The 26691-nt window shown below is 44.9% G+C and overlaps 1 protein-coding gene across 1 annotated transcript; it reads left to right on the top strand.

The window, feature by feature from the left end:
• Nucleotides 1-672: 672 nt before the first annotated feature.
• LAS1L (LAS1 like ribosome biogenesis factor) lies at nt 673-26452 on the top strand. Its single transcript, XM_066581674.1, has 13 exons — nt 673-848; nt 3546-3671; nt 4699-4768; nt 6350-6431; nt 9439-9603; nt 12498-12544; nt 16058-16164; nt 17259-17344; nt 18823-19029; nt 21002-21149; nt 21698-22050; nt 22125-22263; nt 24139-26452. The coding sequence occupies exons 1-13, from the start codon at nt 718-720 to the stop codon at nt 24224-24226; spliced, it is 1749 nt and encodes a 582-aa protein (XP_066437771.1). The 5' UTR covers nt 673-717; the 3' UTR covers nt 24227-26452.
• Nucleotides 26453-26691: the final 239 nt, after the last annotated feature.

The following is a 26691-nucleotide window of genomic DNA, read 5'->3' as shown; positions in this document are numbered from 1 at the left end:
TGGTAATGAAGTCATTCAAATCAATGGGTTTTATTTTTTGCATATTGCGCATGCGAATACGCCCATGTGAAGCCGGTCTAAGGGCTCATTCACACGGGGTATTTGTGCACAAAAAATCTGCACGCGCAATCCACAGTGAATAGAAACCATTGATTTCAATGGGTTTGTTCGCATAAGTGTATTTTATGCGCACATTGTGTTTGCGCAAAAATATACATAGCGTGCTCTATTTGCGCAGGGAGCGAGCACATATTGAACTAATTACACTAATTGCCTATGTCAATGAATAGGCGCATCGGTGCGTGTTCTTTTGCGTTCACAAACAAGTACAGTAAAATATGCCGGTGCGCTCGCCCATGCCACAAAAACGTGCGCTGATCCGCTTCCATACGTGTGAATTTGGCCTGAATGCTCCAATCCGAGTGGCATGAACCGACACAGGTCAGATAGTGAGGCTGTAGTGATTGTCACCATCTCCACATTAGGACAAGTGTCAGTGAGTGGATGAAGACATATTATTGGGCTGGGGCCACGGCTTTATTATGGTCACATTCCAGTTTCTGCCATTACTATGAATGACAACAGTTTCAGAAGACACCGCACGGAACTGAAGTTCGTCGCTCTTGTTCCCGATCGGCGCAGTTTTAGTGTTACACAGCACGAAAAACAAAGGCGCTCAGTGATTGGCTGGGGAGGCCGAGCTGTGCGGCTGCTGGGATGGCGGGCAACCGGCAGGTCGTAGCCTGGATCAGCAAGGCGGAATGGGAGCAGGTGCTAGAGTATCTGTACAGCCGGGACTGCAAGCTGCAGCGGGAGGCGCTGCACCAGATCTCCGCCTGGAAGAGCAGGTCAGGGGGCGTGCGGGGCTAGCATACGTGTGCTGGGCACAGTCTGCTGTAGGGTAGTGTGCCCGGGCAGGGAGGTAGCGGGGTAGAGTGCAGTGGGGGTAGTGTGTCCGACGCAGTAAATATGCAGTGACGTGCACCAATCCCCATATGCTATCTTGGGCATATAGTACACGCCATGATAGTGCATGTTGCAATTTTTTTTTTTTTGCTTACGTATTTCGTTTGCCTCATGTGAGGGCCATAAGAAGTCTATAGAATTTGCTGCTGCGGGTGATATGCAGCGAGCGTACGTTCATGTGACATGGGCTTAAAGGGGTTGTCAAGCGAAAGCAAGTGGGGTTATACACTTCTGTATGGCCATATAAATGCACTTTGTAATATACATCGTGCATTAAATATTGGCCATACAGAAGTTATACACTTACCCCCTCCGGTGCTGGCGTCTCCGTCTCCATGGCGCCGACCGAAGCCTTCTTCTGCCTGGATTAGACGCGCTTGCGCTGTCTGCCCTCTTCTGTCCCGCTCTGGCGTGCTCGCGCCGCAGAGGTCCTCTGCACGCCGAAGCGGCCCCTTCAGCGGGACAGAAGAAGCAGACAGCGCAAGCGCGTGCAATCCAGGCAGAAGAAGGCTTCGGTCGGCGCCATGGAGACGGGGACGCCAACATCGGGGGGGGGGGGGGGGGGGGGGTTATATAACTTCTGTATGGCCAATATTTAATGCACAATGTATATTACAAAGTGCATTAATATGGCCATACAGAAGTGCTTAACCCCACTTGCTTTCGCGGGACAACCCTTTTAAGGCCGGCTGCACACGGACGGGTCGGATTCCGCATGTGGGAGCCCACAGCAAAATAACACCCTAACTGCGTCCGGCGACACCGTGTACCTGCTATCCTCTGTATTGCAGATGACCGCGGACGCTCGCCATCGGACATGCTCAGTGCAGATCTTTGATTTAAATATTTGCTTTTCCTGCGTCGTCGCTAGGCGGTGATTCAGGTACCCGCGGCCTATACGCAATGTCAATTGCGGATGGGCCGTGGGACGGACGGCTTCCGTTGACTTCGTGGGCAGCCGGTGATCGCCGGGTCGCATAGCGGAACGAACACTTTCACTTTTAAGTACGTAGCGCACATTAAGCGCTATGCAGCCTGGAATGGAGAAGGTAGAAAAGGTTAAAAAAAACGCTCTCACTGCTCCTCTGGGTCCTGGTCTGACAGTCGAGGACCTGACTTGCTCCTGCTTTAATCCGTACTTTTGGTATTGGCCGGGATTAAATCCCAGCACCAAACGCTGTAAATTTGCAATATTTGGTCCTTAACCCGTTCCAGGGCGTAAGTTTATGTCCTGGCAGGGGGATACTTCCCGCAACAGGGCATACAATTACGTCCTGTGGATAGAGTGAGATCAGAAGAGATCTCGCGCTATCCGGCAGCGGGAGCTGGCTGTCACTGATAGCCGGCTCCTCGTTGCAACAGCAGGGGTACATTGGAGCAGCGACCCCCCCCCCATTAACCCCTTCCCTGCCGTGATCTATGTAGATTGTGGCATGGGAAGGGTTAACAGAGGGAGCATGTTCCCTCTGTGACGTCACCAGACTCTCGCGATATAACCGCGGAGAGCCTGACTGGTCGCCATGGCAATAGGACGCTAGACATCGGCGTCCTGCATTGCCAGTGCCTGGGATCGCTGTAACAAGCGATAAGGCATTGCTGGACAGAAGTCCTGCAATGCTTTATCATAACGATCATTGGTGCTGTGATGTAAGTCCCCCACAGCGACACAAATAGTTAAAAAAAAGAAAAATAAATAATGTACACAGAAGAAAAATGTAAAAAAAATACCACATATTTGGTTTCTTTGTGTCCGTAACGACATGTAGAATAAGTTGCACATGCTTTTTTATCCTGCATTGCAAAAAAAAGTGCCAAAAAGCGGAGGCAAAATGCAATAAAAGTGATCGAAAAAGCCATATGTACCCCAAAATGGTACCAATAAAAACTACAGCTCGTCTCGCAAAAAATAAGCCCTCACAGAGCTCCGTCCATGGAAAAATAAAAGTTATGGGACTTCGAATGCAGCGATTTAGAAAAAACAAAATTTCCGGAAAAAGGGTTTTTATTGTAAAAAAAAAGTGGAACAACCTAAAAAAAATATAAATAAACATTTTGCTATCTTTGTAATCGTACCGCCCCGCAGAAAAACTGTATTGTCATTTAAGTTGCAAAAAAAAAAAATAGAGAGAAAAATAAAAAGTTACGGCTTTTGAAAAATGGAGATGACAATCCGCCAAAAATCGTTGCATCATTAAGCCCAAAATGGTGTCCTTAAGGGGTTAAAGGGTTATCCAGGCAGCCAAAATACTTACCCTGATCCAGCAGTGCCAGCGCCAACTCTGCTGACCCGCTCAGACAGCAAGGGGGCTGCCACACGTATTGAAATGATTCCAACAGCCAGCCCCATGAGGACGTCACTGACATCGGAAGGTGTAGGAAGTCTCTCAACCACGTGACCCGGTGCCGGGCCGGGAAGTGGCGTTGCCAACACCGCTGGATTGGGGAAGTATTTTAGTTGCCTGGATAACACGTCTTAAAGATCTTCTAAACTGATGCGTTGTAGAAATAAGCATCCGTTATATAGTGACTTTATGCCTCTTATTACTAGCGGTATCTTCAGCGGTTGCTCCTTGTTGCAGGTATGGAAACAGCATGCCCCTCGCTGTAGAGTGCACGGCCGATCTGGTGCGATGCAAAATCCTGGATGTCAGTGGAGGGATGGGAGAACAAGAGCTGGAGTTGCTTTATGGCTTGGCCCTCGTCCGGTGAGTAGTTACTGGGAGACATGCTTGGTTTGTGTTTCTTGTAACAGATCTTTAGATCACACTACCCTTTAGCCTGTGGATAGACATTTCCAACTGTGCTTTCAGCATTACATCAAACCTTAAGTGGTGGAGGGTAATGCACTCGTACTGGCTGTAGAAGTCTATGGGGAGAGGAGGAGCAAGACAGAAGGCATAGACTCACACAGACACTGCCGACTGCTAATCGTCATTATTTATTGTGTTCATGCCCACGGCGAATGCGTAAAACGTGGCGGCTCTACTGTGGCATTTTACACATTCCAGCTTATACGCTCTGCCGGCAGAGACCGTGTATGTGCTGAGTAGGGCACTGTGTATGCCTGACGTCATGGACATGCACAGCTTGATTGAACTTTTTTTTTGTAATTCCATAGCCCGTTCAGACCGGGAATGTGTATCAAAACACTCCCCATACGCGATGTAATGCATGTGATACACAGCCCATAGAAGGACTGCGTGTCATATGTAGAGAAATAGAACATGCTGCAATTTATCTCTCTTGCATATGGCTACACGTTGTCCACACGCAGGTGTGCATGGAACAATGAAAGTATGTTGACTGTCAATGCCTTCATTCACCACATATCACGTGTGCGAAAACAATACAGTTGTGGACGTGAGCCCCTACAGCTACTGCAATCACATCTATACTGTTCGGTATTTTTTTTTGTGTGTGTGTCCTACATAATTTGTTTTCCTCTGCACCTGCAACAGAAGGTTAGGCAGCAGAATCTACAGTTCTCTCTATGCACAGTGTGTTAGACATCATAACAGCAGGTTCACCCCACCAGCTTAGAGAAAACTGCAACGTAGAAATGCAGCCTGCAGAAGGGACATATGGTGAAAACTTACATATACAAGCCCTTTAATGGACAGAAGGGTTATTCCTCATGGCAGCATATTCTAAGAAGTTAGGTACGCTTTAAATGAGGCAGTCGGTGACGAATTATTGTCTGTTGTCATTTACTGTATTTTCTTCCTGTTACAGATTTGTAAATATAATTACAGAACCCAAACAGAAATCGATTGCAATTCCCTTAAGGCGTCTGGCTAACGAGGTGAGCAGCCATTATTGCTTTTGTCCTTTTCCTGAAGGGTTTGTATAAACTATTACGGAATTCCGAGGGGATTTTCTTATCTGGGACCTCCGACCTCCATCAGTCAGCCGGAGCATTTGGCTTATGCAGAGTGTGAAATAGATGGATTTTCAGACATGGCGGAATTGCTGCACTGCATATGTAGGGGCAAGTTGTAGTATAATGTACATAGTGGAAATATGAGCATCATGCAGATCTCGCCCTTGTGAGATCCAATACAAAATCTATGGGAGGAAAAGATCTACACTTGGAGGCTCTACTCCAAACATTGTGAATGCAAATGTAGGACCTCTCTGTCCAAACCCCATCATAAAAATAATAAGAATAAAAGGAATATGTCTATAAGAAACAGTTTCTATAAAAAAAAAAGTACTGTAATTCCACTTTTATTCTTTTTGCCTTGTGCCTTATAAGGGGGGCGCAGTGAGGAGGTCGTCAATGTGAAGCGCAGTACATGTACGGTGCAGGCTCACCAGAGGTATCCACAGCATGAACCAGCTGGACACTCGCTCTAAACCCTGGTGTTTAAAGGGGTTGTCCAAGTTTTTATTAACATAACTAATTAGCATATACTCTCCTCTTCCTGGGAAGTCGCTGGCTACTGCAGCCAATGACAGCTCGGTGATGTCCCATATAGCAGTTGGGGCACCCTGTAAATGTGACGCTAGAAGGGAGATCTGGAGTGGCGGTTCGGGGAGAGGTGAGTACATGCTGGTTAGTTATGTTACTGCATAGGGAACAGGGTTTTAACATAAAAAAAAAACCCAGGTAACCCCTTTAAACCCTTAAAGTCTGCAGTCAGGGGTGACCATGGCATTTTAAGTGGGAGATGAGGGCTCCTTGTGAACCCCATTGCCCCTGCAGTGCGCCAATGGATGCTATGTGATGGCAATAGGAAGCCTAACAACTGCCTCTGGGTAATTTCCTCTTACCCAGTTATTGTGGTGGGGGAAATAAGGAGGGGAGTGATTTCCAAAACGTTAATCAGATCCTCCTATGAGTAACTCATGGCTGAGTGGTCAGAGATTGTAGAAGGTCCTATGGTCCAAGCCTCGTGGCTTATTGTTCTTAGAAGACAACACGCAGACAGACGTTTTATTTAGTTGATGATCACTTTAAGTGGTGGATTGTCCTATCACATGTATCTCTAGTGATATACGGTTTCTCTTTTGTATTGATCGAACATATGAAAATGCTTTTGTATGATGTGAATGACTCTTGATGGGGTTGTGTCCATGGAGGGTTTTTTTTTTGTTTTTGTACTCCCGGGCCGCCCCGCCTCCATGCTGGCCGCCCTCTGAGCAATTTAGCGATACTCACTCCTCTGTAACAGCACAGGAGCGAGCAGCACTGCGACGTGCTGTTGGGCATCGTTTGCCTGACAGTTCATCCTGTGTAAATGGGCCTTTAGGGAAAAGGCCTCAGGTAGCCGGCTGAGAGCGCACGTTTGGTTGTTTAACTATTTTGGTTTGTTAGTAGCTCCCTCTTTATTTAAATATGCCGGTTTTATATCTAACCATGTACTTTGCGTTATGGTTTCAGCTTAAGATTCCAGAATGGGTGGTTAACCTTCGTCACAGTGCAACTCACGGAAAGTTGCCCAAGCTGAGTCTGTGCCGTAAAGGTAAGAATTCTTAATTCATGGTTTTATTAAAGGGGTATTCCGGGCACAGACTAACATTTTAATATCTAACTTACATCATTGCAATAAGTCATTTTGTAATAGGATCTCTATGCCTTGCTACTTCATTTACATAACCGTTTGCCTGAAAAATATCTCCACTTCCTCTGACATCTTGTCAGCATTTGTTACTTCCTTCTGTGCGCAGTGCATGATGGGAGGGCAGGGGTGGAAGCACTGCTCTGTATTGCTCATGTGCAGTTCAGAGTGCCAGAAGCTCCTGTCTGTATTCTTCAACAGTCTTTCTCTGGCACTGAGCGAGAGGGAGGTTGGTGCTAGTAAGTTGTAGGACCTGCAATCTGTGGGCGGAGCTACAGTGCTGGCCGGGAGATAAGCTCTGGGCATGCTGGAAGTTGTTGGTAACAGTCTGTTGCTGTGTTTGCTGCTGGAGTAAACACAGCGGCAAAACAGTGGCTGCACGGGACAAAAAGGGTCTAAAGTGGCAGATTAGGTTGCTGCTACTTAACTGTATCTCCTAAATTTCAGTATTTCCATTTTGTACGTGGAAAACACCTTTAAGGATTTAATCCGGGACCTGGGTTGCTTTTAAGACATTCTTGGGAATTTATAGTAGTCCGCCTTCCAATAACGCCCTCGTGAAACCAGTCGGCCACCACTGTAATTGGGTAGCTTTTATTGCAGTAAGGCCTATATTATAGGATTATTCTCATCTCAGGTGTTAATGGCATATTCACCCACCGGATTGCCAATATAATATATTTAGTGTTATAACTAGGCTGCAGTAGTGCAGCATCAATGCCGCCGGTCAAACCTCACTATGCCTCCCTTTTCAGTCCAGAATTACCTTTTTTTTTTTTCACCCTACCTCCCTAAAATCGTGACTAAAAAGCGATGGAACACTTGTATGTACTCCAGTGAGTACTAGTAGTCCTCTCATTCTGTGCGCTCCGTTGTGGTCCACAGTCTGCATGCAGCAAGAGGACAACAGGGGAACGCCGTGGGTAGGTATAAGACTCGCACCCCTGGATATGGCGTTCCGCCTCTTACCGGCTTCGTTTTAGTTTATGGGCTTGTAGGAGCTAGCATTCTTTTTGGATCAAATCCACTGTTTGTTTTCCCCTAAAGGACACACTTGTTGTCCTGGTTGCGTTGTTCGCTAGCATGTTACATATTCAGTTAGGGCCAGAAATATTTGGACAGTAACACAATTTTTGCGAGTTGGGCTCTGCATGCCACCGCATTGGATTTGAAATGAAGCCTCTACAACAGAATTCAAGTGCAGATTGTAACGTTTAATTTAAAGGGTTGAACAAAAATATCTGATAGATGTAGGAATTGTACACATTTCTTTACAAACACTCCACATTTTAGGAGCTCAAAAGTAATTGGACAAATAAACATAACCCAAACAAAATATTTTTTTTTCAATATTTTGTTGTGAATCCTTTGGAGGCAATCACTGCCTTAAGTCTGGAACCCATGGACATCACCAAACGCTGGGTTTCCTCCTTCTTAATGCTTTGCCAGGCCTTTACAGACGCAGCCTTCAGGTCTTGCTTGTTTGTGGGTCTTTCCGTCTGAAGTCTGGATTTGAGCAAGTGAAATGCATGCTCAATTGGGTTAAGATCTGGTGATTGACTTGGCCATTGCAGAATGTTCCACTTTTTTGCACTCATGAACTCCTGGGTAGCTTTGGCTGTATGCTTGGGGTCATTGTCCATCTGTACTGTGAAGCGCCGTCCGATCAACTTTGCAGCATTTGGCTGAATCTGGGCTGAAAGTATATCCCAGTACACTTCAGAATTCATCCGGCTACTCTTGTCTGCTGTTATGTCATCAATAAACACAAGTGACCCAGTGCCATTGAAACCCATGCATGACCATGCCATCACGTTGCCTCCACCATGTTTTACAGAGGATGTGGTGTGCCTTGGATCATGTGCTGTTCCGTTTCTTCTCCAAACTTTTTTCTTCCCATCATTCTGGTACAGGTTGATCTTTGTCTCATCTGTCCATTTGTCTCATACTTTTCCAGAACTGGGCTGGCTTCTTGAGGTGTTTTTCGGCAAATTTAACTCTGGCCTGTCTATTTTTGGAATTGATGAATGGTTTGCATCTAGATGTGAACCCTTTGTATTTACTTTCATGGAGTCTTCTCTTTACTGTTGACTTAGAGACAGATACACCTACTTCCCTGAGAGTGTTCTGGACTTCAGTTGATGTTGTGAACGGGTTCTTCTTCACCAAAGAAAGTATGCGGCGATCATCCACCACCGTTGTCTCCCAGGCCTTTTTGAGTTCCCAAGCTCACCAGTGAATTCCTTTTTTCTCAGAATGTACCCGACTGTTGATTTTGCTACTCCAAGCATGTCTGCTATCTCTCTGATGGATTTTTTATTTTTTTTCAGCCTCAGGATGTTCTGCTTCACCTCAATTGAGAGTTCCTTTGACCGCATGTTGTCTGGTCACAGCAACAGCTTCCAAATCCAAAACCACACACCTGGAATCAACCCCAGACCTTTTAACTACTTAATTGATTACAGGTTAACGAGGGAGACGCCTTCTGAGTTAATTGCAGCCCTTAGAGTCCATTGTCCAATTACTTTTGGTCCCTTGAAAAAGAGGAGGCTATGCATTACAGAGCTATGATTCCTAAACCCTTTCTCCGATTTGGATGTGGAAACTCTCATATTGCAGCTGGGAGTGTGCACTTTCAGCCCATATTATATATATAATTGTATTTCTGAACATGTTTTTGTAAACAGCTAAAATAACAAAACTTGTGTCACTGTCCAAATATTTCTGGCCCTAACTGTATGCCAAAGAGTTTTTAATAGTCTGAACGGCTTCAAGTGTTTTTCCTTATACTCTTCTATATAAAGGCGACCATGGATGGCTTCTCGTTGGTCATGCCTTTCTGATTGGTCTAGTCTGCTTTGCTGCAGATTTTCGGTGCTTTTGATTTACGAGATGTGTTCTCTTTGTGTAGGTTGGGACTTTGTGATGGATTGGCTAAGACGGGAGTATTGGTCCCGTCAGCTAGGTAATGCCTCAAATCCTCAGTGGGAGTCAGGGGATTCCAGCGATTCCGAAGAAACTGAAGACGTCCTTCCCACCTTGTCATTAAAGGAACAGAAACAACAAATCCTCACCGGTTAGTAAAGTCTGGTGCATCCATGATCCGTCTGTCGTTACTACATACATGATTCGGGGATTTATTTAAATTTTTTTTTTAACCCCTAACCGTGGAGTCCTGATATCATTACACCACTGATTCTGCATTTTGTTCTTTATAAACTCTTGTTACTAACGATGTTTCTTTGGATTCAGACATTCATCCAACCACAGAGATTGATGTTTGTGGGATGAACAATCCAAGGTCCCTGTTCAAAAGCCTTTTCAGTTGACTATTCATTATTAGAGATGAGCGAGCGTGCTCGGCCACGTATTTTTCGCCCAAGCACCGCGATTTTCGAGTACTTCCGTACTCGGGCGAAAAGATTCGGGGGGCGCCGTGGGTGAGTGGGGGTTAGAGTGGGGGGGAGAGAGAGAGGGCTCCCCCCTGTTCCCCACTGTTACCCCCCGCTCCGCCACGCCTTCCCCGGCGCCCCCCGACTCTTTTCACCTGAGTACGGAAGTACTCGAAAATCGCGGTGCTCGATCGAGTAATTACTCGAAACGAGTAGGTTCGCTCATCTCTAATTATTAAATATCCTATAAGCTAAGTGAAAGTGTAAAGGACAGGGCTTGTCTTGGATTGTTCATGACACAGACTTCTATTTCTGTGGTTGAATGAATGCTTGACTCCAAAGAAACGCCATCAGCCACAAGTTAAAGGGGAACACCTAAATTATTAATAATACTATCTCTATTATTTATCCTTTTTTTTAAAATAGTGGAATTAATGCTAATTAAAGAGATCCTTAAGGTACATGGGGTGATTATATCATACGAATAATCACTAGAAACAGTGAATTCAGGCGATAGTTGTCATGTGTGCATGTGGCTATCAACAGGGCATTGAGCAAGAAATCCCACACTTGTCGGAGTCGTTTGGTTTTTAGCTCAGCTTATAAACCATGTGATTGTCGGCCCGTGTGAATGCGTTGCTGTTCCCCTATGAATGTCTGCCTCTTTGCAGTGAATGGAGGCGAGACGCTCTCTTTTCCATTCTCTGTGACTCTTGTGTGTAAGCACAGGAGTAACAATTGTCCTGTGTGAAGGTTCTTACACGGTCCAAAATTTGGTTAAAACACATTTTATTAGTGTATTTAAGTAAAACAATTCTGCTTTAAATGCATGTGTTCCATCCATTATTTCAGTAATACTAGACTCACACTATATAGTAGGTTTGGTTTATGGCCCATAGTTCTATATTCTGCAATCCAATCTTACAAGATTTGGGTCTACACAGCCCCTGCCTCCCCAACAGGGAAATTAGAAACGATCTCATTACTTAAAGCTCATTTTACATGTTCTATTAAAATTAAGTACTCCTATAAGTTTTGGTGGGAATGACAATAACCGATAACAAACCCATGAACAAAGCTTAGTTGAAGCCTTTAAGGGAAAGGTCTAACTCTTGGGGGTCGGGGGTCATTGAAGAGAGGCAGTGGGTGTGAGGAGTCTTCTTTTTCAGGCCATGCTCTATAGGAAAAGTATGGAAATTAGGGAAACATTTACGACCTAGTTAAAGGGGTTGTCCCGCGGCAGCAAGTGGGTCTATACACTTCTGTATGGCCATATTAATGCACTTTGTAATGTACATTGTGCATTAATTATGAGCCATACAGAAGTTATCAGAAATTATTCACTTACCTGTTCCGTTGCTGGCGTCCCCGTCTCCATGGTGCCGTCTAATTTTCAGCGTCTAATCGCCGGATTAGACGCGCTTGCGCAGTCCGTTCTTCTTGTCTTCTGAATGGTGCCGCTCATGCCGGAGAGCGGCTCCGTGTAGCTCCGCCCCGTCGCGTGCCGATTCCAGCCAATCAGGAGGCTGGAATCGGCAATGGACCGCACAGAAGCCCTGCAGTCCACCGAGGGTGAAGATCCCGGCGGCCATCTTCACCAGGTAAGTAAGAAGTCACTGGAGCGCAGGGATTCAGGTAAGCACTGTCCGGTTTTCTTTTTTAACCAGTGCATCGGGTTTGTCTCGCGCCGAACGGGGGGGCTGTTGAAAAAAAAAAAAACCCCGTTTCGGCGCGGGACAACCCCTTTAAGCTTTCCTCGGGTAAAATACTCAAATACTGGTTCTGATTTAACCGCCCCCTACTGATTACCCCGAGTTCTGTGTAGACGGCTCTAGCTCCTATTCTTAGTGCTACCTACTCACTTGTGGTCCTCTTTTCAAGCCAAGATTCTTGTCTCTTTCACCGATAGAAACGGAGCTACAGTCGCTTGAAGATGGGTTGGGAATACTGACTCTACAGCGGTCATGTCAGTCTGTTTGTGCAGAGCAGAGGGGGGAGGACTGTGGGGCCGAGCAGGCATCAGAGAACCATACATTCTGATGATATTACCACTTTACTACAGTAAACCTATTACTAACTATTATACATGAGCCATTTTTGAAGGCGTCGGAGTGTAAAAAAAAAAGAAGAGTCAGAAGTTTGGTACCCCATCTCCTGGCTGTTGCATTATTAGTCTATTACGGGCATACAGGTATTTAAAGGGAATCTAAAGCAATGGGCTTATATGAGCTGACAGGTTCCCTTTAATAAAATACATATCACTATTGTTGGGGGTAATGGGGGGTGTTCTGAAGAAATGATCAGTCTTTACAATCTTTAATACCTGTAGAGATGTTCCAGACTTGTATTAGTAGGTTGGTTTTGTCTTGTGTATTCTTATTAGTGGTGGATATTGATATTTTTTAAATTGTATTTCCCACCTCAACACTTCTGCAATGAAAGCTTCATGCTGTTAACAGCTTCACACGAAACTCGTAACATTTGTATCTCCGCACTGTTGTTGTTTGTAAGAAAAAAAATGGAATAAAAAAAAATCTAGTTTTTTATTTTCTGATTTTTTTACTTTACTCATTTACAGCAAAGCTCCGAGAGACGTTGCGATCCTACACAAGTGAGCAGTTCAAGGTACTCTCCCTAGTCCTCTTCCTGCCCGTACCTGTTATTACACGGGTATTTCCCAGTGTACGTGCCGTGCAGAATCTGATGATTTGCATCCACTAGGAAATTCCCAGTGAGGGATTTTCCTCCTGAACCGTTTGGCCATTGTGCAGCCTAAACAGACTGCAGAGTCAGTGATAAATCGGTTTCCAAGTGGTAATGTTCTCTCATTGTAAAAACAATCTCCCCCCTAGAAGATGTCGGATGGAATGAAACTTCCCCTGTGTGATTGTAATGTTGATATAAGTAACAGATTACAATATCAGAACAAAAGGAGAATTTATCGTGGACTACTGACCCCATTGAGGATGGCTCTAGTATCCTGTTGTACTGCCTCTAGCTTGGATACAAGATGTGATACGGGTGGGCATGGAGGCTCTAGTACCCTGTTGTACTGCTTCTAGCTTGGATACAAGATGTGATACGGGTGGGCATGGAGGCTCTAGTACCCTGTTGTACCACCTCTAGCTTGGATGCAAGATGTGATACAGGTTGGCATGGAGACTAGTACCCTGTCGTACCACCTCTACTGTAGCTTGGATACAAGATGTGATACAGGCCGGTATGGAGCCCCTTGTACCCTGTCATACCGCCTCTAGCTAGGACACAAGATATGATACAGACGGGCATGGAGGCACTAGTACCCTGTCAAACCGCCTCTAGCTAGGACACAAGATATGATACAGACGGGCATGGAGGCACTAGTACCCTATCGTACCGTCTCTAGCTTGAATACAAGATGTGATACGGGCGGACATAGAGGCTCTACTACACTGTTGTACGACTTCTAGCTTGGACACAAGACGTGATACGGTTGGGCATGGGGGCTCTAGTACCCTGTTGTACCACCTCTAGCTTGGGTGAAAGATGTGATATGGCCGAGCATGGGGGCTCTTGTACCCTGTTGTACTGCCTCTAGCTTAGATACAAGATGTGATGTGGGGGTGTGACATGGAGCATCTAGTACCCTGTTGTACCGCCTCTATCTTGGGTGAAAGATGTGATACGGGGGGCATAGAGGCTCTAGTACCCTGTTGTGCCGCTTCTAGCTTGGGTGGAAGATGTGATACAGGTGGGCATGGAGGCTCTAGTACCCTGTTGTACCACCTCTAGCTTGGATACAAGATGTGATACAGGTGGGCATGGAGGCTCTAGTACCCTGTTGTACCACCTCTAGCTTGGATACAAGATGTGATACAGGTGGGCATGGAGGCTCTAGTACCCTGTTGTACCACCTCTAGCTTGGATACAAGATGTGATACAGGTGAGCATGGAGGCTCTAGTACCCTGTTGTACCGCCTCTAGCTTGGATACAAGATGTGATACAGGGGGCATGGAGGCTCTAGTACCCTGTTGTACCGCCTCTAGCTTGGATTCAAGATGTGATATGGACGGCCATACATGTTCCGTATTGTATCCTGCAACATATCGGTCCACTTTTGTTGTAACTGAGCCTCTGGATCATGCAAACTCATAGGCTGTCGAAGTTGGTGTCGCATTCATGTCCCGTTTTGTTGGTGATAAATCTGGCGACCGGGCGGCCATGGAAGTGTGACAATGTTGTGGGGACATTCCTGTGATTTGTGTGTGCGGCCGAGCATTATCCTGCTGCCTCCTGGAAGCTGCCATGAGAGGAACACGTGGCTGCAGGATGTCCTGAACACATCGCTGAGCTGTCATTGTCCCTCGTACCACTACTAGGGGTGACTGACTGTCGTATGTGATGGCCCCCAGACCATCACACCAGCAGGGGGCAGTGTACTGCTCCACAGCAAAGGCAGGATTGAGGCGCTCACCCCGAGGTCTCCAGACACGAACACGGCCGTCGTTGGTGCCCAAACTAAACCTGACCAGTTCCACTCTGTAGCGTCCACTTTTGTCGTTCGTGACACCACTGCAATCTAAGGTGATGGTGGGTGAGTGTCAAAAGACATACATGTAATGGGTACCATGAGACCAAATGTCCTTCAGCCAAGTGCCTGGAAATGGCTCCGACAGACACAGGGGTGTAACAATGGCACCACCTGTCTCTGTATGGTGGACAAGGTCGCCTTGTGTGCCCTCACACATCCACTGGTCCCAACATTTCCTAACAGTCTGGTCAGAAAAGGCGGTGGGGGCAATTCGTCGATACGACCATCCAGCTCCTCACATCCCAATAGAGCGCCCCTCTCAGACTCTGGTAACGGGGTGAAATCTCTTCTCTGCATCTTAGAGGCGTCTAGTGGCCAACAAGCTCTACACAAGCAGAGCTCACTGCACAGAAGGAGCCTCAGAGAGCCTTTTATATGCCAAGGGGGAACCACTTTTAGGGCCTCGGGTGACAAGACCGTCCATCTAATCACCACAACTCTCATCATTTACATATCTGCCTGAGATGGAACTGCAGGACGGGTTTTGTAGCAAAACGACAACTACTTCTAAGGGCGGGATTGTTTTTGACAGAGTAGTTATTTAAAGGGAACCTGTTATCTGGTCAGAATCTGTTGCAGTAAGCCATCTTATAAATGTCCTCATATATTCAGTCATTGCGGTCTTCTGCACTGTCCATCAGTCTATGATGGGATGAGCTGCTCCTCTGGACATCAGGTGAGGGCGCTATCTTATCTGTATTGTACAAGCTCCCGTCTTCAACCTAGAAATTGCAGCTTTTAATAGCCATTTTGTGACTTGTATGAAAGGCTAGTATTTACGGTCATCTGCTCATTTTTCTTTACAGCGCGCCTTTTGATTAAGCAAGTTTTCATACTTAGAAGTGAAGCTGATTAAACTTTTAGTATTTTTCTGTAATGCGATCTATTAGTTTCTGCACTTGGCCGGCTCCTCTTCTCCTCCCCCACGCCTCACTCAGAATTCACAGATAATCCGTAGAGATGGGATGAATCATCGGAAGGTGATTGTTCTTTTTTTGGTTTCCAGCTGCCGGAGTGTAGCAGAATAATCAGAAGGTGTTTTGTAGTACGTTTCACAGGTTTCTACTGCCGGCGTCTAGTGATGCCTCCTTTACCGATGCTGCTCACAGCTTCCCTAGAACATACAAACCATGAATGCACTTTCAGCAGATTTTCCAGGAAACAAAACAATCCCATCAACATCAGAATTTAGGTGCACTCTCAAAATATGTCCACTGACTTCGGACCTAAACGGTAACCAGGTGGCTTCATCATTTTTTCCATCCAGATTGCGCAGGGAATCGGGGTCCACCGTATCACAGGACACTCTTGGTGGCAGCTCGCCCTCCGCTGTGACTCAGCCTGGGGGAGTGTTTATCTCCCTTTTTGATTTGCACTTTATTATTCATATTGCTCTTCTTCCAAAATGGTGGGGCGGACATACTGTACAACAGTCGAGTCATCCTTGGCTCAGTCCCTGACAATCCCACAATATCCTCGCATAATACAAGCGATTAAAAAACAAAATATTAACATGTGATTGTCCTATTGTAGAATTATAATTTATTTATTTATTTATTTTTTACAGATTTTTGAAGAACTAGAGAGTGATTCTACATCTCGAAGGTCGTGGCCGGTCACCGCTCATCTAGGCTGGATTATAGCACAAGTCAAAGAGCTAGTAAAGCATAACGGGTATTGCAGTGCCGATGATTTGGATTTAATCTTAAGGGTTAAGGTGCCCATAAAACCTTCAATGTGACATACAGAGATATAGAAAAAGAGGGTGGAGCAAAACCCATACAATTGTGATTGGACCCAAAAGGAAGCAAGGCCTGTAGAGGTTGAGATGGTGCTGAAAATAGTATCTACCAGATGACGCTCCACCCGAGTGGGTGACCGGGAGGAAAGATCTGGTGGTTTGGCGCAACACCCTAAATGTTAATGAATATTGAAGATAAGGGGTGAAACGTCTCCTTTATTAAAGGGCGTGTGGAGCCAGCATGGGAGAACACGTTTCGGGGCAAAACCCCTTCATCAGTTCAGCTGGTTAAAATATCTAAACACTTGGAGACCTAAGGATGGTAAGGTGCCAAATGTCAAGGGGAATACTGAAAGACCGGTGCGGAGTGGGGCGGCCGGGACCAGAGAAGTGATCACTAGTGTGTTGCGCCAAACCACCAGTTCTTTTAAAATCTATCATCCCATACAGCTTCAATAGTTGGGCATTCGACTGCCAGCTATTTCTCCCAGCTCCCTCAACACTCTCTTTGGCAGAGCATTCATGCATTTTACATGGGGACAATGGAGAAAGCAGAAGCAAGATGCTGGCTTATCTCCAAGGAATCGGGCTCATCTCTAAGCAAAGGAATCAGGTGTTGAAATGTTAATGCATCCAATTCTGCCTCCATCTGTTGAGGAAAAGCCTGGTGTCATCCAGTCTCATTGAAATTAGCGGACCACATATGTTAGTCTCGTTGAAATCGGTGGGTTTGAACGACTTTTGTCTTTATGGGGGCTTTTACTCACTAGGTGTAAGGTGGACATATCCATAAGATGATTGATTTGACCGATGGCTGTTTCTCCTGACGTCATCAGAAACGTAGACTACTGGTGAAGCACGTATGCCTGTTTCAATAGGGAGGATGCTGTTGTCGTTCTCTCTGTGCCCTGCTTTCCTCTTAACAGATGCGGCATGAATAAAATGAAGTTCCCTTGCTTGGGAACCAGCAGATGTGAGGGGAGCTCTTCAGCATATAATAGAATCTTCTCTGTGTTTACCCCTCCAGCAATCAGACTGCTGTAGATGTTCTTCTTGAAGACGGTTTCCTTTTACCTACATCAAAACAACTGTTGACCCTCAAGACCGAGCTAGGTAATCTAACATTATGTTGCGTCCCTCAACACTCTGTGAAATAAACTGCTTACTGCTATTAGTCTGATTAATATCCTGGTTACCATATAAAGTTGGCTTCCCCTGGGGGTCACACGTCCGACTCTGGAGGTTGTCCCAAAATACCTAGTTGGGTACCAGAAGTCTAATGTTGGCTGAAGGCTTTCACAGTTTACAGGTAGTCCTTGAAAGGATGGATACAGCTTGGAATCCACCTGCTGAGGACACTTTGGAGGAGCCTAGTGCATCTATTCATTAGCGCATATTAAAAAGCAAAGGACAACCCAAAGGCTTACGCGTTTCGAACTATAAAGAGTTTTTAAAGTGTCTCTCCGGGCCTGAAGAAACAGATGGCCGCACCAACTTTTCTGACTACCTGTTGTGCACTGCTACGCATCATTAGTATAAGACTACATGCTGCATTGATTAACAAGTGATGCCCACGTGAGTAAAGGGGCCAACGGGCCTTTGTAATTCTCAACGTTCATAATGAGAATTCCCAAAAGTAAACGCACAAAATGCGGATTGATGATGGAAATTGATCAGACGTAATTGCTGTTATAAATGCAGTAGTTTTCTTCTGACTTGTTCTCTTGGACTGTTACTACCGCGTTTCCCTGAAAATAAGACCCTGTCATTTATTTTTGCCCCAAAAGAGGCAGTGTCTTATTTTCGGGCAGGGAGGGGATATTACACTGACTAAGCCGGTGGTGTTTGGGTCCCTCGCGCTGGTTGCCGGCGCTGCGGCAGGCTGCAGTGTAATCATCAGCATTGATGTCATTCACTGAAGGGCTGTGAATGTTCGAGCGCCGACTCTGATAGGCTGAGGATTACACTGCAGCCTGTCGCAGCGCCGGGGAGACCAGCACGAGGGACGCAGATGCCACCGGCTAGGTGAGTATTGCTGTGTTCCTTTTTTTTTCTTCTTCTCTTATTCATCTAGTGTAACTAGGGCTTATTTTCGGGGGGGAGGGGGGCTTATATTTCAATTCCCGGTCTTATTTTTGGGAAACACGGCAAGGTGTGTAATAAAATGGTAAGAATACAAATAATGGTTATAATGGGGTAATCTGATAGTTGTAATAATTTTTACAATTAACTGTTGGAGAAGTTTTTTTCAGAAGAAGACATCACTTGACTATGGCCAGCCAAGCGGTTCGGTCAGTAGGCATATGCCCATGGGCCCACCGGTGAGCAGCAGCTCTCTTTAGCGCTGTGGCTCCTTCATTGTTTGTTTGGATAGTTGTCTATACCTGCAGCCGTCGGGGTTACCTCTCGGGGACCGATCCTTACCTATTACATATTCATGGCTGAACTTAAGGGTTATCAGTGTTTTTCATGGAAAACTATTAACTGTGTAAGAAAAGCAAAACATGTAAAGGGCTTTTCAGCCGGTTATAAATTGGCGCATATTTCCTACTGATTGATTCCATTGTTGGTTACTACTTCTATGCATTCAGATCAAGATGAAGACCTTCGCCTTCCTCGCACCCTCCTGCGTTTCTGGCAACCGCTACTAAATGCTTTACACTCCCCGACGTTCACGCAGGACTTGCTGGAGATAATGTTGAGCGGCTTGGGAAAGTATAAGGAGAGGAAGACGAAGACGCGGGAACACTACCTCAGTTGCTGGATCTGTGAAATCTTAGCTGCTAATAACCGCGCAGGTGTGTGGGGGTGCGGGGGTTTGTGGGGGTTATTTGACTGAATCTTATCCTATGAAATGAGGTCTTATTAACCCCTTTAACCTACAGGGCATATACCCCTAGCTGCATCATGTTAATATGGCATAGGCTTAAAAGCCAAGCCCATTCCATACATGGATGGTGTCGGCTCTTTGTCAGCTGACACCAGGCTACAAATAGCCATGATCCGGGTTCACGACGACCACGGATCCTAACACTTTAAATGCTAGTGTCAGTTCTGACAGAAGTAGTTAAATGGCCCGATTTGGATATCAGAGGTCCCGAATGATCCCTCCTGCGATTACATCACAAGGTGTGGTCTGGGTGTCATGGCAGCTGGGAAACTGCTGAACGCTGCCATGTATCTGTCTATTAAGACGTGCCTGAGACACGTCTTAATAGAATTCCGGAAGAAATAATGTATACTGAAGTATTACAGTATACGGTACGAGAGATTTCAGGGGACTAAAAGTAAGTGAAAATTTTTGCATTGTAGGAAAAAAACAAACGCAGAATTTTTTTTTCTTCTAAACATTTTATTTTTGAAAACTAGTACAGCAAAGAATTTTTTTTTCTTAGTGTATGCCTTAAAAACAAGATCTTCTCCACCGCAGTGTATTGTGGTACATTTAAGGGAATCTGTCACCTACTTTTAGCCCACAAGCTTAGCTTTTAGGTGACAGACTCCCGTTAACTAGTATCCTTGAAATATACAACTTGTTCTGCAAAAGCTGAGTCCTCACTCAGCTACAGCAACGGGAGAAATAAGAGTTATGATTTTTTTTTATTTTTTTTGTTGTAATTTGTCAGCAAAAAAACAAAATGGGAGGAAAAATGTCTGTTCCCTGAAGGGGTTAAGAACTATAGATGTTGAGATATAACCTTCTCATCTTTAGGAAAGTATTAGTAAAGCTTGTCACAGAAAGCCACCGTCCTCCTTCCACTGCCAAGTAGACTGTAATGTCCCCATACACTGCCAGCTAGAAGCCAGTCTGTGTGGTGCAAGTAGAGCCATAGACTGCCCCCAGATGGCTGGAATACGGCTACGAGCTGCACATTTTGTGCCCACAGTTGAGGCCGGTTTCACACAGGTAATAAAATCGCGTGATTGGAGTAAAAACGCAGAATTATGAAAACAATGATTTTCAACGGTTTCCTTCATGTCTTCGATGTTTTCACTCATGCGATGTTGCAAGAGAAAAAAAAAACTGCAGCATGTCCTATCTTTCTGCGTTTTTTTTTTTTTTTTTTTAATCGCCCATGTTTTCCTACTGAGCCTTCTTTTTATCGCATTGGAATGCAAGAACTTGCGTTTTTTGTTTTTTTTTGAGTGATGTAACGACTTTCACGCTAAAAAAAATTGGGCTACAAAATTACAAGCAGCAATGTTTTTGCGAGAGAAAGCAGTTCTGGCGCTCAAAAATACTGGGAACAAAGACGCGATTTTCTCACAGCGATATCTCGATCGCCGTGTGGAAACTACCCTGAATCTGGTACCATCAGGACAACGCTTGGAAATCTTTCCCAAAACAAACTTTTTGGGGAAGGGTTTATTACCTTCATACTGACCTAATTGGTACCAAGATCGATACCAGACGTGGACTCCTAGAACCGTATTAAATCTCCCAGCTCTGTTCAGCCAAGTGTGCATGTGTGTTCAGTGGGGAGAAAGCTGCTGCCCGACAGTTCTGCCAGCTTATCTCTAGGGAGGACAAAAGGCTGAGCATCGAAATTCAACATTCTGATCCTTCTTTAACCAACATCACTTGTTGGGAGGTTCCTATACACATCAGATAGTTAGCTGGTCCCATAATAAGGGAAGGTCCTGCTGACTTTTTGTTGTGTATGTGAACCCTTTACACTGATGGCTGCTCTGAATCTCCTGAGTCAGAGTTGCAGTGCTGTGATCAGTGTTCTTATACTGAAAACTTATTCTTGTTTTCTTTTTAATCAGACAAAAAATGCGTGGTTGGTTCTCGCAGCCAAGCGCCTGTAAAGAGCAAATGGAGGTTACTTACTCACAACGTGTCTTTACAATGGAAGAAACTGATGCAGAAGTGCCTTGACTCTCCCTGCCGGACCACGCCACAACTCTTACAGCTGTAAGTAATCGGACTGAAATGTTTTACAAATAATGCCCCTTTTACACGAGCCGATTGTCGATCCAACGAGCGGCTGACGTCACCGCTAATTCATTCTCAGTTGTTTGCACTCTTGCAAACTGTTTGGACAGGCAGATCATGGTTGAATTGTTCACTTCTCGCTCAGTGATTCACATTCCTATGTGAGCGGGGAGTGTTTAGACATAATGAGAAGTCAGTGAGCTGCTGATTTATGTTTATGCCAGCTGAAACTGAGCGACATGATAAGTGAAGAAACCGAAGGCTCGCGTTTAGCCGTAACTATTATGGCGCACTTTCGTTTATTTGAGCGACAATCGTTACGTGTAAATGGCCCTTAACTGTCACCAGGAGGATAGAGAGAAGCTAGTGGGTGCATCCGCATCCAATAAAGGCACTGACAGACCTCCGGGTCTCTCTAAAATGACGTAAATGTATTCTGGTGACACATCCTTCTTGCTGTTCATTTCCGTGTAACAGTCGGTCACCAAGATCTTTTATGATCTGTTGTTATTGATATCCCTATTTAGGATTTTTTCAAATATGAGAACCCCGTTGGCGGTCACCACCCAGGAGAAGTTGCTGTGTTTGTGCTCCATCTACAGCCAGGATGAGGGCGGTGATGGCTCAGTAGACTATAGTGATCAGCCCATCTACACCGTGGAGAGCTTACAGTGGAAAATCAAGCAGGATTCTAAGACTAGATCATTTAGACACTGGGGAAGATCCCAAGCTGACGATGAGGAAAAGATGAGTGAACACACGGAGGATGAGGAGATGATCACAGAGTCTTACGAGGAGAAATACATCCAAGTGATAAACAAGAAAGCTGCAACGGAGAGAAGAGCCGCACTCGAGGGCTCCGTCTGGGGAGTCAGCTCAGGTATCGGCAGCAAAGTCTATTATTCAGTGTTCACAGGTGTATGTGCATCTCACTGTATTTCTCGCTTATTACAGAGTATGTGAAGTGGGGCGAGTATCCACTCGGGGTAGTCCCTGGGCAGACTGAAGACCCCGGCTGCCTCTTGGTTGACAATTACTCTATGATGTCTGTGCTGGAACAGCAGAATTCAGAGTCTCGGAGTATCCCAGTGAGGTGAGCAACCGTTCTTTTTTCTAGACTCTAAAAGTTAGAGCCCCCCCTCCCCCCCCAACATTTCACACAAGTTTTTTTTTCTTCTTAATTTCACACTTTTACCCTGGAACTGGGCCTCCTATGGATTCTCTGGCTAAAGTGAAAAATATCCTCCTAGTTGTCTGTTAGAGCTGATTAGGGGACTCTTAAGCCCCCCGCAACTGACATACCAGGAATTGGCGGTGATCGCGGCGGTCTCGCACAGGAAACAGCAATGCTGCTTCTTGCATTCTCTGCAGAACATTCACTGAGCTCTATGTAGCCTGTAAAAGAGAGGGCAAGAGCAGTTAAAAATGGCTTCTGTCTTCTACTTCGGGTTCTCCTCTGTGTCTGACAAACGAGAACCTGCTAGATAGTAAATATACAATGTGGAATTAAAACTCCTGCAATCAGTCAAGATTAAAGCCCAGGACCAAGGGTCGTATAGCGCCAAAAAAAAAAAAAAATACCACTGGCCCAAACGGGCTCAAAAATGTTTCAGACGTAGTGCATTTTATCTTTCACTATAGACTTTGATTTAAATTCTGGCCGCAGTATTTGGTCAAAAAAAAAACAAAACACACATGTATCATGAAAATACAGCATTTTCAACTAAATACTATGTGAAACCAGCCTGCCAAACCAAAATGTTTAAATTGATCCCAGATTTTATTATTTTTTTTTAAATTGCGGGGAAAAAGCCACAGTCTTGGTTTCATGCCTTCAGCTAAAGTTCTCGGTGCTTCCTATAAACTTGCAGCAGTTGTAGAATAAAGGGTGACAGTCGGTAAGCAGTGCGAGCACTTTAATACTACTTGCTGCTCAAAGTGGTTCTCAGACTACTTCTGGAAGACCCCTTTCAGCAGGCTACAGGAACTGACTACACTGCTAGCATATGCTGTCCCTTGCTCATTGCTGGGTGACGGACCATTGGGACCATAACAATTTACCAGAATAAAGCTCTGCGTATTGCCCAGAACAGTGCTGGCAGTACCCGGGATTAGGGTGTTGCCCTTTACCAGGTCTCTACTTTTATTGTGTGTGTAACACTCCTGTAAGATCGTGTTCTTCGTTTCATACACCCTGGCAGCCGTCCTCGAGAACAGAGAATGGCCATTGTTTGCCTTGCTTTAATTCAGCTAATGAACACACAGGATGCATTAACAAGAGTGTAGGCTGTAATATCTTGTTTCTTCATAGACACAAAGTGAAGTGTAGTCTGCCCCGGCACAGGTCAACAAAGACTAAAAGCCGGATATCAAAATACTTAGCACATTGTTGCTACAAAAACAGGATAGAAGTATTTATCTACAGCAGATTCAATAGTTCCTTCATTTGGATATGGGACTTTCTGCAGTATGGGCATGGATTTCTGACACCTCATTCAGATATTGGTACAGTGGTGAAGACATTTCTGTAACTAATCTACGTGTATGTAGGCTAATTGTATCCTATAACATATTGGATGTTCATTACCTCAATACCTACATTTAAAGGGGTTGTCTAGCTTTAAACTATTAATGGTGCATGGTTGTGGGTTAAGCCATTGAGAGTCGGGTTCAGCTTGGTATTTTTAGCCAAATTCCTTTAGAAGTAAATGGCCTGTAATACTAAGCATGGCCACTACAGTAGGAACAGAGCTGTCTACTTCCTGCTTTGGGCATGAATGCACTGACTCAGCAAACAGCTGATTTGGAGGGGGTCCCAGGTGTCTGTCCCCTGCTGATTTACTCTTAATGGTTTTTCCTGACCATAAACCATCAATACTTTAAAAATGGACAAGCCCTTTAACTAGATCACTGCTATTGGTTGCTGTAGAAATGCCTGTTCTTTACATATGTATCTATACGTCTGCAGCTCCCCCGCAGTCACCACTACCGCTGACCACATGTACTGGACCCAGACTGAACTGAATCGCATTAAAGCTGGGCTGCGGCTCTTTTGAAGCGCAACATTTTCCTGGAAAGAAGCGTTTGAATCGGTCCGTGATGTGGAAATATTCACATGGAACCTGGCAAGGACAGCTCTGCTGAGCCAGCGGGACACAAACTGTATATAGTATAAATATGTTTGTATGCCCAGTTCTTCGACTGTTCTAATCCGTATGTTTTAGTAATGAGATTGTGCGTTGCATATGATCAGTTCTGGATATAGGATGTCAATAAAAAAAGAAAGAGGCCAGCTGCACTCACCAGTTTCCCAAGTGTGGGTGGAGTGGAATGGAATAGATGCGCGCTTACATGGAATCGGACCCTAATCCCAACAGAATCCAATGTATCCAGAAAGAGAAGCGGCATCAGAGGTGTAACAGAAATCCTTGTAGACAGGATTATCCAAACAGGATAATTTTTATCAGCTTGAGAAAGACCCCTATGTCGGGTCGAAACGTCGGTCATGACCATGGGAGAATAAAATTGATCCTGTTTTGATAATCCTGATCTTTGCTGCTGCTGCTCTTTCTGGATACACTGGATATAGGATGTGACAGTGATTGACTTGCTCTGTAATTGCAAGATAACATCAATGGTGAGTACGAAGGTGTGTATAGCAGTGTTTGCTATATTAACCCTTTGCAATCCAATTTTGGACAGGCCCCTGACAACAGAGCGGCCAGTAATATACAGTAAGAATACCCTGCCGGACATCTTCCGACATCGGAGCTGTGCAGCCTGCAATCAGAATGTCTTCAGACGTCAGACAGTGGATTGGAAAGGGTTAAACATTGGATTAAAGCTGATCATATATTTGTAACAATTCAGGGTCTTTATATTGTCCTCTAAAAGACATTATTTGGGTTCCAGAACCAAGCTGAAAATGATACATATATAAATGAAACTGGCGGTTGACAATACTGTCAAATTGAAGGGATTTTCAGGCAGCTCCGGCTGTCAGTGACATGATACACCGGGGTAAGAGCAGCTGCTGCTCCGATCCATGTAGTGGCTGCCACTCATTGCAGGCGAGCTCCGCCTACTACACGGGGATCGGAGCTGCCTGGAGAACCCCCTGTAATTGCACCCCGGTGTATAATGTGGTATTGACCATTAATGAAGAACTTTGGAAAACACTGCTCAGATTTGACATATATACAAAATGCTCTGGTGCTCGCCCTTTCAGGTGTAATCCCTTCGATGCCTAATAGATGGGATTAAAGGGATCTTCCTAAAGGAGTCGTCCACGTTTCTGTAAATAAAGTCAAGAAACTTCTACATACAGTAAATATCGTTTGTTGCCAAAACCTTTTTGCTGTCTTTAGAAGCATTCCTGTTAACATTCAGAGAGTTAAAAAATATATAGTGAACACGGATTATGGTGACTCGCACTCCGATTATGGATCCACAGGAGCCCTGTGCCGCTGGGTTCATTAGTGTGAATATAGTGGTGTGCTTAAAGGACACGGCAGCCGTAGAGGAGAATGCTGCCATGTGAACTAGTGATACCAGAGAGCAACACACAAGCTGCAGGCAATCAGATGCTTGTTTAACTACGATGGCTGTCCCACCTCTCTGCCTCACAACCACTGTCCTTCCTGGTTGTTGCTTACTGCAGCCAATCACTGGCCACAGCCGTGACCACCTACAACTCGTGATTGGCTGCAGCAGTCACATGTCCTGGTAAGTGACAACCACTATATGTATAAACTATTTTCTCTTTTTTTTTTTTTTTTTTACTTCTGTTTCAAAGTCATCCTGAAATAAAACTTGCACCAAGAAGAGACTGAATCTACCTGTATTACATATTTTATTTGCCTAAAAACTGAATATACAGCTTTTTTTTTTTTTTAAAGCTAGTCAGGGTCAGTTCATATCATGTGACCTTTAAGTAAAGCGTGTAATTTAATTGGAAAGCAATGTCTTATGGTAAGTGTGCTCTTAGTTTTTCAGAATGAGATGAAAGTTGTATTGTATTTAAAAGCAAAATTCTGAACTTTTTTTGTTGAGCTCGTAAGCTGAAAGTTTGCATTTTGTCTTCTCATGTTTGTACCCTGCACTATCAATCACTGAGGGCTAAAATGTATGTCTGTAAGTTACCTTATGCTCACTACTATTCTACCAAATTTCATGAAAATCTAAGACTTTTGGGAAGTTGTTTTTTTTTGTTTTTCTTCTTTCTTGGTGATTTTGCAAGGAATGACCCACCGCAATAAAGTGTGATTTTCTTAACTAGTTCAGCACTGCCTATAGGGAATACCTGGAATTTTTAGTCTGTCTCTGCAAGGATGTAAGACGTTGTTGCAGAGAAACCCCCTCCAGCCCCCTGCGTTGTGCCGGAGCTCTCTGATCTGAGAGTCTGACAACTCAGACACCAGAGTGTTGCCTGGAGCGCAGTTGGCATGATCTGCAGCCATGTAATGGTTGTTACAGCCCGCACAGTGAGAAGACACTGCTGTGCCCTTCCCTCCATTGCGGA

The sequence above is a fragment of the Eleutherodactylus coqui genome, chromosome 10 (assembly GCF_035609145.1).
Source record: "Eleutherodactylus coqui strain aEleCoq1 chromosome 10, aEleCoq1.hap1, whole genome shotgun sequence".
Lineage (NCBI taxonomy): Eukaryota > Metazoa > Chordata > Amphibia > Anura > Eleutherodactylidae > Eleutherodactylus > Eleutherodactylus coqui.
Note: the sequence above shows the minus strand (reverse complement) of the source record. Positions and strands in the feature narration are given on the sequence as shown.

Excerpts from the sequence above, each read along its gene's own strand:
- LAS1L (XM_066581674.1), top strand. The coding sequence starts at position 718 with ATGGCGGGCAACCGGCAGGTCGTAGCCTGGATCAGCAAGGCGGAATGG. Across the intron at positions 849-3,545 it reads ATCTCCGCCTGGAAGAGCAG|GTATGGAAACAGCATGCCCC; the intron begins GTCAGGGGGCGT and ends TCCTTGTTGCAG. Across the intron at positions 22,051-22,124 it reads CGTCTGGGGAGTCAGCTCAG|AGTATGTGAAGTGGGGCGAG; the intron begins GTATCGGCAGCA and ends CGCTTATTACAG.